Raw genomic sequence first — 16,860 nt, forward strand, 5'->3', positions numbered from 1 at the left:
TAAGTGTGTGTGTGTGTATAAATAAATATATAAAATTTGCTGTAGAGGTCTACTTTGAATAACAGTGGGATTTTTGTTTCTAATTATATAAACGGCATATTTTTGTTTCTAAGTTTTACAAGCTTCTTGTTTCATTGAGGGTATATTAATTATCAATACAAATTTCTCATTGGATTATGCAGGAAAAAGTTAATAACCAACTGAGGCATTTAAGGAAGCTAAAAAAGGTCTTCAGTAAATTTAAGATAGAAAGATCATGGAATAGAAAAGAAGCTGAAAATTGAGGGGATGGAGCAATAAGTGATATTTTAAAAGAATTGTAGATAATTCTAAAAAGGTTAAATATGATAGCCTTCATTAGTTTGGTAAAATGTATCTTCCTTTGGAAATCATTCTATTATGCTTTGAAACCAAAGGTCATGTAAAAATAATAATCGAAGCAGTGAAATAAATACTATTTCCAATAAAAATTATTTGCCTTTAGATCTTTAATGATGTTGCCAAAAAATATGAATGTCCCTAGTCTTTTAATTTTCGTTTTTTAATGTCACTTCCCCAAATTTATAAGACTCTTTTGTGAATCCCTAAAGCATTTTAGGGGGCATTGGTGGCTCAGTGGTAGAATTCTTGCCTCCATACGATGAGACCCAGGTTCGACTCCAGCAAATGCATCTCGTGCACAGCCACCCCCCCGTCTGTCAGCGGAGGCTTGTGTGTTGCTATGATGTTGAACAGGTTTCAGTGGAGCTTCCAGACTAACACAGACTAGGAAGAAAGGCCTGGTGATCTACTTCCAAAAATCAGCCAGTGAGCAGGGACTGGAAGGCAAGAGGGAAAAGGAAAGCTGGTAATGGGGAGCCCAGGGTTGAGAGGGGAGAGTGTTGACGTGTCGTGGGGTCATTAACCAATGTCATAGAACAATGTCTGTACTGACTGATGAGAAACTAGTTTGTTCTGTAAAACTTCATCTAAAGTACAATAAAAAAAAGAAAAAAAACTAAAATTCAGCCAGTGAACATCCTGTGGATGACAACATTCCAATCCCATTATATGTGGGGTCACCATGAGTCAAGGATGACCCAATGGCAGCTAGTAACTACAAAAGCATTTTAAAGCTATTTGTGATATTTTAATGAATAGTTCATAGTTTACTTTCTTCGGGTAGCAACCCAGAATGAGCATTTGTTCATACTTGATAAGTAGAAAAAATTAATCACCTATCTATTCATATTACAGTGTTAGTTCATTTTGACCTAGGGAGAAATGCAGCTGGTAATTACAATAAAATGAGTGGTTAAAGGAGAAGAAATGTATAAATATCTTTCATGTACATGAGTATTTTCAAATTAGCAACTGGCATGTGTCTTCTATTTCGGTACTGAGAAGCCATTGTGCTGTTTATGTGAGGAGACATCACGGGGAACTTACAGTGTGGGCTCCCAGAATGAAAAGGAGGCTGGACTGAAGAGGTGGAGACAAGTGGGATCAGGTTGTGATTGAAGCCAGGAAAAGATGAGAGTTGTAGTGACTCCAGAAGGTTGAAAGTAGAGACCTCATCTGGCAGTGCAGTGGTTCGGAGCTCGGCTGCTAACCAAAAGGTCACCAGTTCAAATCCACCAGCTAATCCTTGGAAACCCTATGGGCTGGCCTAAAGGGTCACTATGAGTTGGAATCGACTTGACAGCAGTGGGTTTGCTTTTGGTTTTTGGATCACATAGAAAAATGCTGTATGATCATTTAAAAAAAAAAAAAATGCCCTCTGAAACCGAAGGTGGGAACAAACTTTAATTATTGTTTGCCTGAAATTAATTTGCTGTGTTAATGGGGTCTAAACATTTCCTCATGTACTAAATTTCACTCGTCTTTAGTAGACTGCTCCTGTAAACTCTTTTGAACTTGGATTAAAACATGGAATGAAGTGAACAACTGACATTGTAATTATAATGCTCTTGCCTTCTTGAAGATCAGCTTCTTGCAGTGCCCTAAGGTGGTTTTTCCTCCGTGTCCTGATCTTTTTCTGACTCACACTTAAGCTTTCCTGTTTTAAGGACTAGTGAGCATGACATCTGACAGATACTGGTGAATGTACATTCCTTTGACAAGTATGTGAACAAGCACGTTCAGAAGGCAGGGCAAGTTGGCACATTTGCCTTGAGCTCTTTGGGATCCGAGAAGCGTGAGGTGGAATGCCAGTATGCTCTTTGATGTAGAAGCTCAGTTTATCTTCACATAGAACACACGAGTATGAGTTTGCTTTACGAGTGACTTAAATATGAGCAGGTAAAACACACCTCGGGGAGTGTTTAACATCTGCAGAAATGCCAGGCAACCACCCAGAGTTTCCCTTAACGGGCGTATCAGAACTTAGTGTTTTACCAGAAGAGCTTATAGTGGGCTTCTTCTTTTTGAATTGAAACACTGTGTTGCTGTCTTTCCTTACCTTCTTCAGGAATGATTTTGCCCAATGTGGCAGCTTCATGGGTTACAACAATGCTGAAATGATGAGCCCTATTTTTTTTTTATTTAGGTGCTTTTCTATACAACTTTGGAGTGTTTGAAAATGCTATCTATTAGCTTTCTAATAATAAAAGATAAATTTAGAAACAAATAAGGCTTGCCATGATTTGTCCCTTGACTTATCTCTCTAGACTTAGCACCTACTCATCTCATTATTATACCCTAATCTGCCTGCAGTCATATAATATTCTTTAGAAGCTGCCACCATACACACATGCGCACGCATGTGCACACACACACACACACACACACACACTCTTTAGATCATAGTTCAGAGGGCACTTTCCCTAGGAAGCGTCCCGAGTTATCTCCTCTGCTGTCATCTCTGCAAGATCTAGACTAGTCCCTTCTGTCCTGGGTTCCCACGTGTTGCTCTTCTCCCTTTTCGACGTTTACTATATTGCTTTGTTAAAGTCTTGCTGACTGTGCTCTTCAGTTGTTTGTAAACTGCCCAAGGGAGTAGAAGTCATCAGTCTTATTCACAAATGTGTCCCTGGTGCATAGCACAGAGTCTGTCATATAATAGGTTATCAATCAGTATTTACGGAATTGAACTGAATTTGAATCATCTTGCTCACTTGTTTTAGGATCCTTATGAAATTCAACTTTATTTCATGCAAGATAGAAGTCAGACATCTTCCAATAAAATGATAAAGAGGAGCTTTCTCAGAAAGTTTTCCTCATAAGAGGTGACTTCAACCATTAGTAGAGTCCTGTAATATGTAAGCAGGTCAGCTAATTACTTTAAAAGAATCAAAATCACCTACTTTGGGCAACAGCAAATATATAAGTACCTAAGAAGCCCCTCCCAGACTGTAAGCTCTTTAAAAGGCAGGCACCATGGGGTATTCAGCTTGGGATCTCCAGTGTCTTAGTGTGGTGCCTTTAAAAAAAAAAAAAAAAACAAAAAAAAAAAACACATATGCTGTACTCATTCTGTGGATCCTGTTAAATGTTGTTAAATGTGAATTACCAGAGTGCATTAGGGAAAAAATTAAGAATTTTTATGGTAGCAAAATTTGCTTTAATATTACTTCTCCTTTTAAAAAATAGGTTTTAAATATATTTCCTAGTGAACAATTTAAATACTAACTATATATTAAAGTCCAGAAGAACGAGCATATCGGTTTTAGAAGAATACAACCAAAATGCTTCTTAGAAGCCAGACTTCCTCTTGCTTACTTTGGATGAGTCATCAGGAAAGACTTATTTCTAGAGATGGACATCATGTTTGGTCAAGTAGAGGGTCAGTGAAAATGAGTAAAACTCTCAATGAAATGGATTGACACAACCACCTCAACAGTGGGCTCAAACTGTCAAAGATCATGAAGATGACACAGGACCGGGCAATACTTTGTTCTCTTGTACTTAAAATTTCCATGAGTCTGAGCCAACTTGTTGGCAACTAAAGAAGAACATATATTAAGTGCATTTATAGACACAGTATTTTGGTATCTAGAGGACTTCAAAAGCTAATATACTCTCAAGTATGCATTCTTAAAGGGAGGCAGTTCATCGCCCATAAGGGTAGTGAAAAATATTAGCTATTACAAGGGTTGTGGCCCTCCAAAAGCGCCACAATACGTACATAGAAATGCATTGTATCTGTGGTTCTTAAATTTCAGTTGAGGGTGGGCGATTAGGAAAAAAAGAAGTCTAACATCCCCTTGCTGTTGTTAGCTGCTGTGGTGTTGGCCCCTGACTCATGGTGATCTGTGTACAATGGGATGAAATGGTGCCTGGCCCTGTGCCATAGGGTTTTCACTGGCTGATTTTCAGAAGTAGATCACCAGGCCTTTCTTCGTAGCTCATCGTAGCCCGGAAGCTCTGCCCAAACCTGCCCAGCATCGTAGCAACAAACAGGCCTCTACTAACAGATGGGTGGAGGTGCACTGGCTAGGAATTGAACCTGGGTCTCTTGTGTGGAAGGAAGAATTCTACCACTGAACCGCCACTGCCACCAACATCCCCTTACCCATTGCCGTCAGGTCGATTCTGACTCATAGCGACCTTATAGGACAGAGTAGAACTGCCCCATAGAGCTTCCAGGGAGCGCCTGGTGGATTGAACTGATGATTTTTTGGTTAGCAGCTGTAGCACTTAACCACCATGCCACCAGGGTTTCTATCATCTCCTTAGTGAGGTGCAAATGTAGGAAAAAAAACAAAAAACTGAGAAGCACCATTCTAGGTAAATTTGTAGTTTTGCTGTTCTTTGGCATCTTTGTGTACCTTCTAAATGAACTATTTTAGTATAGATTTTCCTTATATCCATTTCTTTTTTTAAGTTAATTATTTAATAATCTTTGGGTTGCTGTGCTTTTTTTTTTCCCGATTGTATAGCAAAGTTTATTCTAAGGTTACTGATCCTTAAACAAATTTTTAAAAATTATATTAATGTGACATACTGCCTTTACTCAGAATTTAACGCGTTTGGCCTCTAGTAGTTCCTGGTAACTGATTATTTTCAGTTTATTTTTTAATGCTTACTATTCTCTAATTTGTTTTCAAAGATTCCCCAAAATGAAGACAAAAGGAACAATGCTGAGAAGCCAGTCACTCCTCCAACGCAGGAAGATTCCAGAAAGCCAGATGATCTTCCCTGTTCTCCTTCAGATGCCAAAACAGGAGAAGGTGATAGACAGCCCAAAGAAAGCTTTTTCCAGTTTCTGGGTAACCTGTTCAATATCTCAGGAAAATCATCTCTTGGTGAAACTAAACAGTCTTCATTCAAAGATGACCATGACAAAACTGAGAAAGATTTACCAAATCTCAGTGACCGGCACGAAGAGGGAATCACCGGGGTGAGGAACATTTTCAGTGGCTCCACTGGGGCTCACGTGCTTCCAGCAGAAGAGCAAGATTCCAACTCACCTGAACTCTCAGACGCCTTTTCTTTGAACACAACACAAGACAGTGAGCAGGAAACCAATGATTTGCTAAAGTAAGTTTAAAATGTAATTGAGCTCTTGGACCTAGCTTTTTGGGTTTAGTTCCAATCCTTTTAATTGAGGGAGCTGGAAAAAACATTCTGTAATGTTCCTAAAAAAAACAAAAAAAACAAAAAAAACCAATTGCCATTGAGTAGATTCTAACTCATGGAGACCCTGTGCACGTCAGACTACAACTGTGCTCCCTAGCATTTTCGATGACCGATTTATCAGAAGTAGGTTACTAAGCCTTTCTTCCAAGGCACGCCTCGGTGGTCTTGAACCTACAATGTTTTGGGTAGCAACTGAGCACGTTAGCCTTGCGCAACCCAGGGACTCTGGAATGTTCCTTGTTGTTGTTAGGTGACGTTGAGATGGTTCTGACTCTTAGTGACCCTGTGTACAACAGAAGAAAACACTGCCTGGTCCAGCACCATCCTCACCATCGTTTTTGTGTTTGAGCCCAGTGTTGCACCCAGTGTGTCATTCCATCTCGTTGAGGGTCTTTCTCTTTTTCACTAACTTTACCAAGCATAATGTCCCTCCTGATAACACATCCAAAGTACCTGAGACATTGTCCCTACTACTACCCAAAATAATACGTGTTTCTGTTTACCATACGGGTAATGTATGGCCTTTTTAGTTGTTTTAGGGAACAGTACTTTTTAATACTTTTTAAATTTGTGGTAGAACAGGATTTATTTCTAACGTAAGACTTCTTTGGATGAAAATGTTGTCATCTGAGTTCTTCCTGTATCAGGACAGTCACTGTGTTCAGTATGTATGTTTTGGGTCCAAAAATAGTCCTGAGTTTTGTATTCTCATTCTATCAATTTCTTTTCTTTGTGGAATCAAATTAGTTTAGAAATTAAATTGATTATATTCATGAGACTAGCCTTATGAACCTTTCCCACAGCCCTGAGGAATTGAAATCTTAAATGAGTTAAGGAAGCATTCCACCCTTTCTCTTTCTGTGATGAACAAACAGGCTCTAACTTGTTTTTCCTTTTCCGCAAATAAGAAGGAATATCTTCTACCTGATGAATATTTATAACAGTGTTGAGCCCATTAAACGTCTTATGTAACATAGAAGTATTCATTCATAGCTAATAAGGTTTTGTTTTATTGATTTTAATTTAGCTCCTATTTGAGAATTCATTGCATTATTTGAAAGACCATCAGTTATAATGTCTCAGGATATGGATAGCTTATAATCATACCAGTTCTTCATGGTTTTTAAAGTGTCTTTGTGGGTATGCTTTCCGCTAATTTCACATAGCAAGCTTATGAGATAGGCACAGACCCATGTCACAGCTGTGAGAACTGAGACCCAGGTATTTTAGTTTGCCCATCAAGGATAATATAGTGGGGACTTGTTCTACCAGATGTTAAAATGTACTGGTACAGCTACAGTAATTGAAATAATGTCATACAGATGTAATATTTGCTAGACATTTAAAATACAGGAATAGACAGTCTAGAAAGAGACTTGTATATTTGTGAATTGAACCACTGAATGTGATGGTATTACCTATTCTTGTAGAAAGGAAGATTTGTTGGGGGAATTGATTAACAGTTTGGAGGAAAAAATCTAGATACTTATCTCATGTACATATTAAAATAAGTTAAGATGACATTAACAAATACATGTTAAAAAACTAAATGGAGCTGTATGTGAATTGGTATTTTATTTTAGTGAGAAACAATTTTCTAAGTAAAATAGCAATGGAAGATAATCAAAAAAGAGAGGATCAATAGATAGGGTTTCTCCCAATTTTCAAACTCCCTTATGTCAAACAGCATAAACAAAGGTAAGTTAAATTGGCAAATGGGAAAATTCCCAATTTAACTGCTAGATGAAAGCAAACAAACAAAGGAGGTCTGTGTTTTAATTTATAATTTTTTACATGTTCATATCCATCATAACGAGAAACTGTCCTGGCAAAGCTCTCTTTTGATTTTTTTTTTCCCACTTGCTGGTTTTGCAGTTTTTCTTTACAAAGAAAAGTTAAAAGCCTTCCTATTGTGAGAGAGAATATTCTTAACTATGTAATTTGAAAAGAAATAAATCTTAATGCTAAAAAAGTAGCTTATTCATACTCTCCTAAAAGTGAATTAGAGACTGTTGCTCTAGGGCTAGTTATTCTTTTCAGACTGCTATTACAGGATTTTCTTTGAAGAATGGCACACGTCTTTGGTTGACCTTTGTCGTATCAGGGGGACCAAATTTCTCCAGAAAAAGAGCAGCTATATGTAGTACCAGGAGGCTTAATAAACCTTCACGTGATGTGTGGTTATGCCTTTGGCTAAAATGCATAAAACCATAATGAATGATGTATTACGCCATGTAGATGATGTATGGTACACAGAACACTTGAAATTTTAATACTCCCTTCTCTATCTAGCTTGAAAAATAAACCTTAAATTTTTTTTAATCTTCTTCTTATTTTTAAAGTTACACTTTTCAGCATTTCTGCATTTTTCTATATTCTTTTATTAATTAGAGGAAAAAAGGCATAAAAATTAAAGGACAGTTTTATGTTCCTTAATGCTGTTCAATTACAGTGACTCAATCACTATCTGGAAGAATGATGTAGAAAATAAACTATATTGGAAGGACTAACCTTATAAAAAGGGGGAGCGTAGCTCGTCAGTGCTTGAAGGGGTTAATTATAATACATCAAACTAAGCTTACAACTTTGATGTTCAATAGTTTAAACATGGTAATACAGTTGAGTATATTTTAGTTACAAGCATAAAACATTTCCATCCAGGGTGCTATGGGAAATTATCTTCTTAAAAATTTAAACTAGTTGAAGTAGACGCGGGCAGGCGGAACACGCGGGAACGCGGACGCGCGTCGCCCCCGCGCACACGATACACGGAGCAGTATCTAGTATAGCCATAGTATTAATTAAATATGTTGAAAAAAATTGGTATCTTTCACTTTTATATTGTTGTCGTTGGGGGCCGTCAAGTTGATTCTGACTCATAGCGACTATTGTGACAAAAGAGAACTGCCCCGTATTGTTTTCTTGCCCTGGTGGTGCATTGGGTAAGCATTTGGCTGCTAACCAGAAGATTGGCAGTTCGAATCCACCAGCCATTGCTTGGAAACCCTATGGTGCAGTTCTACTTTGTCCTGTAGGGTTGCTGTGAGTCAGTATTGACTCAATGGGTTTATCTTTAGGGAAGCAGACCACGAGGGCTCTCTCCCGAGAAACCCCTGGGTAGATTCAAACTGCCAGCCTTTCAGTTAACAGCTAAGTGTTTAGCCATGGTGCCACCAGGCTTCCTTTCAGTTTCATATAAACCAGTTTATTTTAGTTGAAAGTACTCAGAGAGCCCTTGCGGAGTGTGTGTTGTTGGGGGTGGATGACAGAAAATAAGTGATTTTTTATTTTTTCTCCTCAAAAGACTCCAAAACTGCCAAAAGGCAGTATTATTACAGCAAGTTGAACTCTAGTGGACTTTCTCTGTGGTTCAGTTTATTAGAAGTCCTTTTAGATCAAAAGTTGCATGCTTGCAATGATGAAGGATAAAACATGTGAGGCCCAGTTAGGAGGGAATTGATGGTTAGAGGGTGTAAGTTTACAATACTTGAAGAGAAAATTCTGATTCTTGTCTTGTTTCTCATTTCCTATTTCTGTTGATATCATGTATACTTCTTTGCTTATTTCTTCAAAATTATTTTGCTCATTTTTCAGGGGAAAAGAAATTACACTGTGTTGAAAGTGTGTTTTAGAGATGACATATTAAAGCTTTGTAAGAAAAAAATCAAACAAAAAAGCCCTCTCATCATTTACTTAGACTTCTGGACTTTCATATGTTGCTCTGAAATGCTCTTGTATTTTCTGAATAATTTATATATTTTGATAGATTTTACCAGCAACGTTAATTTACCTATGTGTTATTTTTCATTTCTTACGTATTTTAGTGGATCAGCGCTTTCCTCAACTTGTGACTTTATGACAATCTCTCATCTAGCCTGAAACACTTGCAGCAGCTAAAACCACTTATGGAAGGCAAAGCTTTTCTCTATATGTCTTGTATACCTGCTTTATAAAGAATGGTAAAAATCGCCTGGAGGGGAGATGAGAGGGTAGAGGGGGTTAGAAGCTGGTGAAATGGATACGAAAAGAGAGGGTGGAGGGAGGGCAGGCTGGCTCATGAGGGGGAGAGTAATTGGGAGTATGTAGCAAGGTGTGTATAAGTTTTTATGTGAGAGACTGACTTGATTTGTAAACTTTCACTTAAAGCACAATAAAAATTATTAAAAAAAAAAGAATAGTAAAAATAAACGAATGTAACTAATACAATTTTTTGCAATCATGGTGTGCTAAAATTTCAGAGACCAGCAGTTATCTAGGTTGAAATGAATTACTTCAGCTAAAATTCAAGAAGTATATAAGGGGAACGGTAGGTGAAGTTTTTAAATGTCAAAGGAGGTTTACTTTCTGTTTTATCATTTGGACAAGTCTAGTTGCTGGGTTTGGTTTTTTTTTTTTTGGTAGTTTTCTTGATGTTATCGGTTTCAGTTAGGGGAAATATATAGTTTTTTAGATATTGGAATACTGATAACAAGGTTTCTTTGTTATTCATATGCATTGTATGGTAATGTTTTGGTTAATGATATTTTTAATCTGAAAAAATTGAATAGAACACACATCAAATTCTTCTATGCATGGTTATAGTCAGCACACTGAAATATAATGGAGTTCAGAATTTAAAATACTTTTATGCCATCTGTTATAATTAAAACGTTAGTCTGAAATAGATTATTTAGCATTCAGTATCATTGCTTTACTTATTAATTCACAAAAGTTATTAAAGACAAGTTATTAAATACATAAAATTTGCCAAATCTTGTGTTGAGCGCTTAAAAATATGAAGATGATTAAGACATATTGCCTGCCCTCCAATAGCCATTAGGCTATTGGGGAAAATAAATGAGTGCATAGATGCTTGTAATTTAATGTGGCAAATGCTGTGCTCAAGGTTTTTTGCACCCAAAAATCAGAGGCTAAACTCCCTGTCTTATTAGTAGCAGGGTTCTGGAATGGGTGTGTGATGAAGGTAATTTTTGAGTTGATCCTTACAGGACATTATAGAGTTTTTTTTCAGCTGGAATTAAAGGAGAGTGAATGCTCTGTTTGAAAGGCTCTCAGGAGCATAGCACGGCATGAGACCTCCTATACTCCTATAGGTAGACTCTTGAAAGAAAGTTGGATGCTGCGAGCAACACGAACTTTACTCTGGTGTTGATTCTCCACTTTTTCTAGAAATCCTTTCTGATTTCCGCATTTACCCAAACAGTTTAATACTCATTACACTAATGGAGTATTTGAAGAACTTAATAGGAATTTTAAGGTAATTCTGTCATTTATTGAGTTAACAGATATTTACTGAGTCTTTACTGTGGGTCAGGCATCTTGCCAGATGTTTTCCTTTAACACTTCTCCACTTATTTCCTAAATGTTGTTGTTCAAATTCACATCTAAGAGTAAAGGAACCAAAGCTCACTGTGCCGTTGTGATATCATGGAGAAATCATCGCAGTGTATCCGTAAGCTTGGGGTGCCAATGTGAGGCACAAAGGCGATGTGGTTCCTTTGAGTCAGATGCTCCTTTGAGATTAGAAGTAGAACCCACACTTTGGACTCCTCATCCCTCGTTCTCTTCATTAACTGCAGTAAGAGACATATATTTCACCTGGTAAGAGGCAACAGTTCTAAGGAGCTCAAACATTTCTTTATGCCATCTTGACACTGATGTGCTGCTTGTGAAATTGTTATTTTTTAAAAAACAAAGATGGGATTAGCTAAAGCATTCTAGGATTTCTTCTAGGTTAGTACATATTGAGAAGTAGTATTTTTTTTCCAGTAATAATTTTTTTCATTTTTTATTTTATTATTATACTTCAGATAGTTTACAGAAAAAACTAGCTTCTCATTAAACAGTTACTACACATACTATTTTGTAACATTGGTTACCAGCCCCATGACATGTCATTACCCTCCCTTTTCGACTCTGGGTCCCCTATTATCAGCTTTTCTGTCCCCTCCTGCCTTCTAGTCCTTGCCCCTGGGCCGGAGTCCCTCTTTAGTCTCTTTGTTTTATGGGTCTGTCTAATCATTGGCTGAAGGGTGAACCTCACGAGTAACTTCGTTACTGAGCTAAAAGGTTGTCTGGGGTCATAATCTCGGGGTTTCGCCAGTCTCCATCAGGCCAGTAAGTCTGGTCTTTTTTAGTGAGTTAGAATTTTGTTCTACATTTTTCTCTAGGCCTGTCCAGGATCCTCTATTGTGATCCCTGTCAGAGCAGTCAGTGGTGGTAGCTAGGCACCATCTAGTTGTACTGGACTCTGTCTGGTGGAAGCTGTGGTATTTGTGGTCCATTAGTCCTTTGGACTAATCTTTCCCTTGGGTCTTTGATTTTCTTCGTTCTCCCTTGCTCCAGATGGGGTAAGAGCAGTGGAGTATCTTAGATGGCTTCTCTCAAGCTTTTAAGACCCCAGACACTACTCACCAAAGTAGAATGTAGAACATTTTCTCTATAACTTATGTTTTGCCAATTGAGCTAGATGTTCCCCAAGACCCTGGTCCCCTCAGCCCAGTAATTTGGTCCCTCGGGGAGTTTGGATGGGTCTATGGAGCTTCCGTGACCTTGCCTCAGACAGGTTGTGCTGGCTTCCCCAGTAATTGTACTCTTACCCAAGAAGTAATATTTGAAAGATATACTTTACCACGATTTCTGGGATTACTGTTAAGTGTTATTAATTATATTTCCTGATACTCTTATGCTGATTCTTTTTTACAGACAAATTGATGGTAAACCAGAGAGGCCTTCGGTAACATATGCAACGTATCGGGGCCCCAGGCAAATGAAGAAATATTTAAAGAAGCAGAGTGCGGTAGATACTGTGAATCACTTGGATGGAGAAAATGAAAGTTCTGACTCCAGTACAAGCACACACACTGGCCCTGGAAGTGAGACTGGGGCTGGGTTAGCTCCATCATTGTCATCCATGAGCATAGATGTGTCTGTGAAAGAACGTTTGCTTGGAGGCCCATTAGAAGACTCCAGTGGTAACAAAATAAATCTCAACACAGAAAGTCATCTGGCAGACAAACCAGAACTGCAGTGTATTGCTTCTTCTAAGGATGTTTTAAATAAAAATGACCCTGGGGGACCTGAGGGAAGTAGGTCGTCCCCTTCTTCTCTGAGTAACTCCAACGCCGCTGTTGGAGAAAATGACTCACAGCAACATTTACGTTGTGTGCCAGTTTCTCAGACTGACAGAAATTTGGTATGTTCAGCTTTGTTTACAGGAAGTAACAACAGCAGAGTTCCTTGCAGTCCAGAGTTTCAGAGGAGGACAGAAAATACAACAGAAGAAAACAGTCCTGTGAGGAGAGATAGGACATTGGTGCAAAGAGGAGAGTGTGTAGAGCTTCAGAGCCCTGCTACTTCCGACTTCTCTTGTGGTAAAGCTGATGGGAGTGACACCACCAAACAGGAAAGTACAAATTTGCCAAGTCCATATAAATCAATTAGGCATGAAGATCTGCAGTTGCCAGAGAGTAAGTGTTCTGACACACAACCTGTGGATAACTCATCAAAGCTGGCTACCAGTCACACCAGCACCATTGCTCTCGAGAGACATGTTGTGACAGACACAGAACGTACACATGAAGGAAACCCGTCTACTACCCGACACTCACAAATGAATTTCGCTGTAACTGAAATCAAGCACGACACAGAAAGTGTCTTAGCTGGTGAACTCACAACTTCAAGTAATATAAATGCTCCAAAAAGTAGAAATGACTCATTACACAAAGACATTGACCAGTTGCTTACGACAGAAACAAAAAAGCTTGATTTCAGGCCACATGGCACAACTTCTCAGACTGTTAGGATAAATCAAAAGGACTCTGTCTCTTTAAAATGTATCAGTGAATCAGGAGTTGTAGCGTGCTTAGGAGATACAGTAGCGCCTGAACTGAATTTTGAAGTTAATAGAAATCACATTTCAGAATCTCCTCTTGAGAGTCTTCAACAAGCCAAATTATCACTGGATGCTAAAAAATCTCTTACCCTTGACTGTAAAAAATTAAATTTCAATGCTTCACCTCCTACCTTTGTTTCTGGAGCTGACATGCTGAGCCAGTTGGAGAATCCTGTGTTAACGGATGAGGGTTCTTCTGTGCTCATTGAAACTGGGGGTGTCAATACTGCTGGTATTTCCTATCAGTGTCAAGAAGAAAACGTGGCAGATCGTGTTGAAGCTGCAGATAGGAAAAGTCCTCCTCCTTCCCTCCGCCTTGAGCAGGCAGCTGCAGTTTTTGAATCCAAGGAAGTTATTCCTGGTAGTAAAAAATGCCAGGTTCCACCAGGTCCTGAAAGCACTGATGCCCACTTAACTGGAGTGGACCTGTTGAGCTCTGAGTCTCGAAGCCTCTGTAAGGACCACAGTTCAGTTTCATCTCAAGGGTCTAATAAAGCGAAGCTAGCTCCTTTAAACACTAAATCCAGTAATAGCACTGTAGATAAGTCTGATTCTCTTTCCTTGGAAACCACAACTGATAACATTGCTCAAATGTTATCAAAAGCTGAAGTTGATGGTCAGAATGACGTTCCTGTTAAGTCATGTTCTGGAAGAAGAAAAGCTATAGCCCTACCCAAGATTTCTGTTTCCCAAACAGAGCCTAGAATCATTTCTCAGGATAAAATTTTTTCTTCTACATCTGAAATTGCAGATAAAACAGAGAAGCCTGTTTTATCAGAATTAGCTTCTTTAGACAAAAGTTTTCAATCCAGGGGTCAAGAGATTAAAGAGAAATGTTCAGATTTAGACCATAAAGAGAATTGCCAAGCTGAGGTTTCTACTTCTGCCTCCAAATATCAAGGCATACAGCATCCAGAGGTGGAAACTTTAGGTGATCCTCCTGCTCTTTTACTTGCTGTTCATAATGAAAAAGTCACCAGGCAAAGGGCACAGAATTATGAAACTAACCCTTCCATGATTTGTGAACCTGCAGAGATGCGTGGCACCAAAAAGGCTTCTGGGCTCTCAGAAATGACAGAACCTGGGTTAACTAATATTTTCCCAAAATTCCAAGAAACTGACAGCACGAAAGTAAATTCACCTTTTCTGGGTTCTGATGTCAGTTTGGAAAAAATTGTCTTGGCATCTGAGGAGTCAAGCTTTCTTAACGTTACTTCCATGCTGAGATCAGAAGAGAAAGCCTCATCTCACAGAAAGAAAGAGAACGCTCATTTTCTATGGGAATGTACTGATAGGGTGTCTTCCTGTAGTAACTCTGAAGATGTTAGCGTGGTTACAAGTTCACATAACCTAAAAGATAATATTAATTCTGAAAAAGTTACCCTAGATCTCACATATGAAGGTGCCCCCTTAACTAACCTGCTATCCCCTAGTAGCTCTTATTTGGAATTTGAAACGCCTGACCCGTCAGGGGCAGAAGTAACCCCACTTCGGGAACATTTTGGGATTCATACTGGGAAGGTATCTCTTGATTTCCCAACTGCTGCCCAGTTTGACAGTCCCATGGAAGCAGAGGCTGAAGCAGTTGCTGGGGCTCCAGTGTCAGTTAACAGCTCAAGCCAGCAGTGTTCTGAAGCATCTGCTGAGCACACAGAAGCAGAGAGAAGAGCACATGACCAACTTTGGGACCCCGAAAGTGGTTTACTTAAAAAGGCTGATACATTAATTGATGAGATTTTTAACTCTGTGAGAGAAGAACTAAAATCTAAACCCACAGTTGGAATCTACCAAGAACATACAGCCACAGATGGTATAATGAATCCAGGTACCCTGAAAGAAGATACCCCTGAGGAAAGCTCATCAGAAGAAATGGCACCAGCAGGGATCCAACTGACTGACCGTTTGAAAGAGCAGGGCACGGAAGACATGTCAGAAAACAAAGGGGAAGAGAAGGCCAGTGTTTTAACCACTGTTGGTGAGAAGAGTCTCCTTTTTGATTCTGATAGAGTGAATGTGACTTATTTGTTAGAAGATCAAACTAGGAAATTAGTTGATGAGGTTATTTATTCAGCCCAAGAAAATCTGGTGGATGAACCTTTTGAAGATACTGAGAATACCTGGGATTCTGAACTTCAGGCTAACGCTTCACAAATTCTGAACAATGATAGTGTTAAGCCACATGATAGAGTTAGGGAGTTCCTGGTATCAGAGCAAGCAGTAAATCAAAGCACATGTGAAATTAATGAAAATAAAGTAATAAGTAGATACTTCTCTGTAAGTAACTTGGTTAGTGACACAGAGTCAATTAAAGGAAGAGAAATGGTTCTCTACCAAAAATCCCCATTTTCTGGAAAGGGAGTGGGGTATTCTGATAATATAAATGTGGAGGAATCAGATACTGTTTTACTGTCTGAAGACACGCCCCACAGAGAGTTAGATGATGGGGTAAAAACACATTTACTTCTCAAAGAGGGCTGTAAAGAGAAAAAGGAAATAGAGTGTGTGGATAATCACAAAAGTGGGATGGAAGACACAGGAACTCTTGTATTAAACTTCACTTTGCCTCCGTTTGTGAGTGATGACACCCATGCACCTGGCACATCCAAAAGCAGCTTGTCTGATAGTCTAGTATGTATATCTGAAAAAAATTTGCCAGGACACAGTAGTAAAAGCACACCCCTTGCACTGTCAGAAGTAGTAAAAGTACACAAAAAGGATACTGAAGTGACTGTAGGAAAAATTGAGCTCGTACCTTCCATGTTAGAAATGGGGAAAGCAAACAGAAAGGACGCTGAACTGAACATTAGGAAGTTTGAGGCAGCCCCTCCTACATTAGGAATGGGAAAAGCACGTAAAAAGGATGTTGAATTGGATGGCACAAAAGCTGAACCAAGAGCTGACGTTTTTAACATGGGGGAAGCACGCCAAATGGATGTTGAGAGGTATATTGAAAAAGATGAGGGATTACCTGTCATCTTAGGGATGGAAAAAACTTTTAAGATGAGGGATACTGAAGGGGGTATTGGCAAAACTGAGGTGATGCCTATGATGTCTGAGGTGAAAAATACCTACCGAAAAGATGCCGAGGGGATTACTGGGAAAACTGAAGTGATGCCAGTTACGTTAGACGTGGAAAGTGTTTGCCCAAAGGATGCTGAAGGGGATATTACAAAAACTGAGGTAACACCTATTCCATTAGAAATGGAAATTATTCACAAAAAACATGCTGAAGGGGACGTTGGCAAGACTGAAGTGACACCTGTTACCTCAGAAGTGAGAAATACCTACCAAAAAGATGCTGAGAGGATTACTGAAAATACTGAAGTGACACCTGTTACCTCAGAAGTGAGAAATACCTACCAAAAAGATGCTGAGAGGATTACTGAAAATACTGAAGTGGTACCTGT

General features: G+C 38.9%; 1 protein-coding gene across 4 annotated transcripts in view; it reads left to right on the forward strand.

Moving 5' to 3' along the window:
• The window catches only part of CRYBG3 (crystallin beta-gamma domain containing 3), a 135,784-nt gene that overhangs the window by 40,904 nt on the left and 78,020 nt on the right, over positions 1–16,860 (forward strand). For 2 of the 4 annotated variants that reach the window (XM_049857903.1, XM_049857905.1), the window contains exons 3-4: positions 5,030–5,460; positions 12,265–16,809. In XM_049857903.1, coding sequence (XP_049713860.1) covers positions 5,030–5,460; positions 12,265–16,809 — 4,976 coding nt within the window. Of the gene's footprint in view, positions 1–5,029; positions 5,461–12,264; positions 16,859–16,860 lie in introns of all 4 variants that reach the window. The other 2 variants (XM_049857906.1, XM_049857904.1) reach the window with 2 other exon arrangements.

The sequence above is a fragment of the Elephas maximus genome, chromosome 18 (assembly GCF_024166365.1).
Source record: "Elephas maximus indicus isolate mEleMax1 chromosome 18, mEleMax1 primary haplotype, whole genome shotgun sequence".
Taxonomy (NCBI): Eukaryota; Metazoa; Chordata; class Mammalia; order Proboscidea; family Elephantidae; genus Elephas; species Elephas maximus.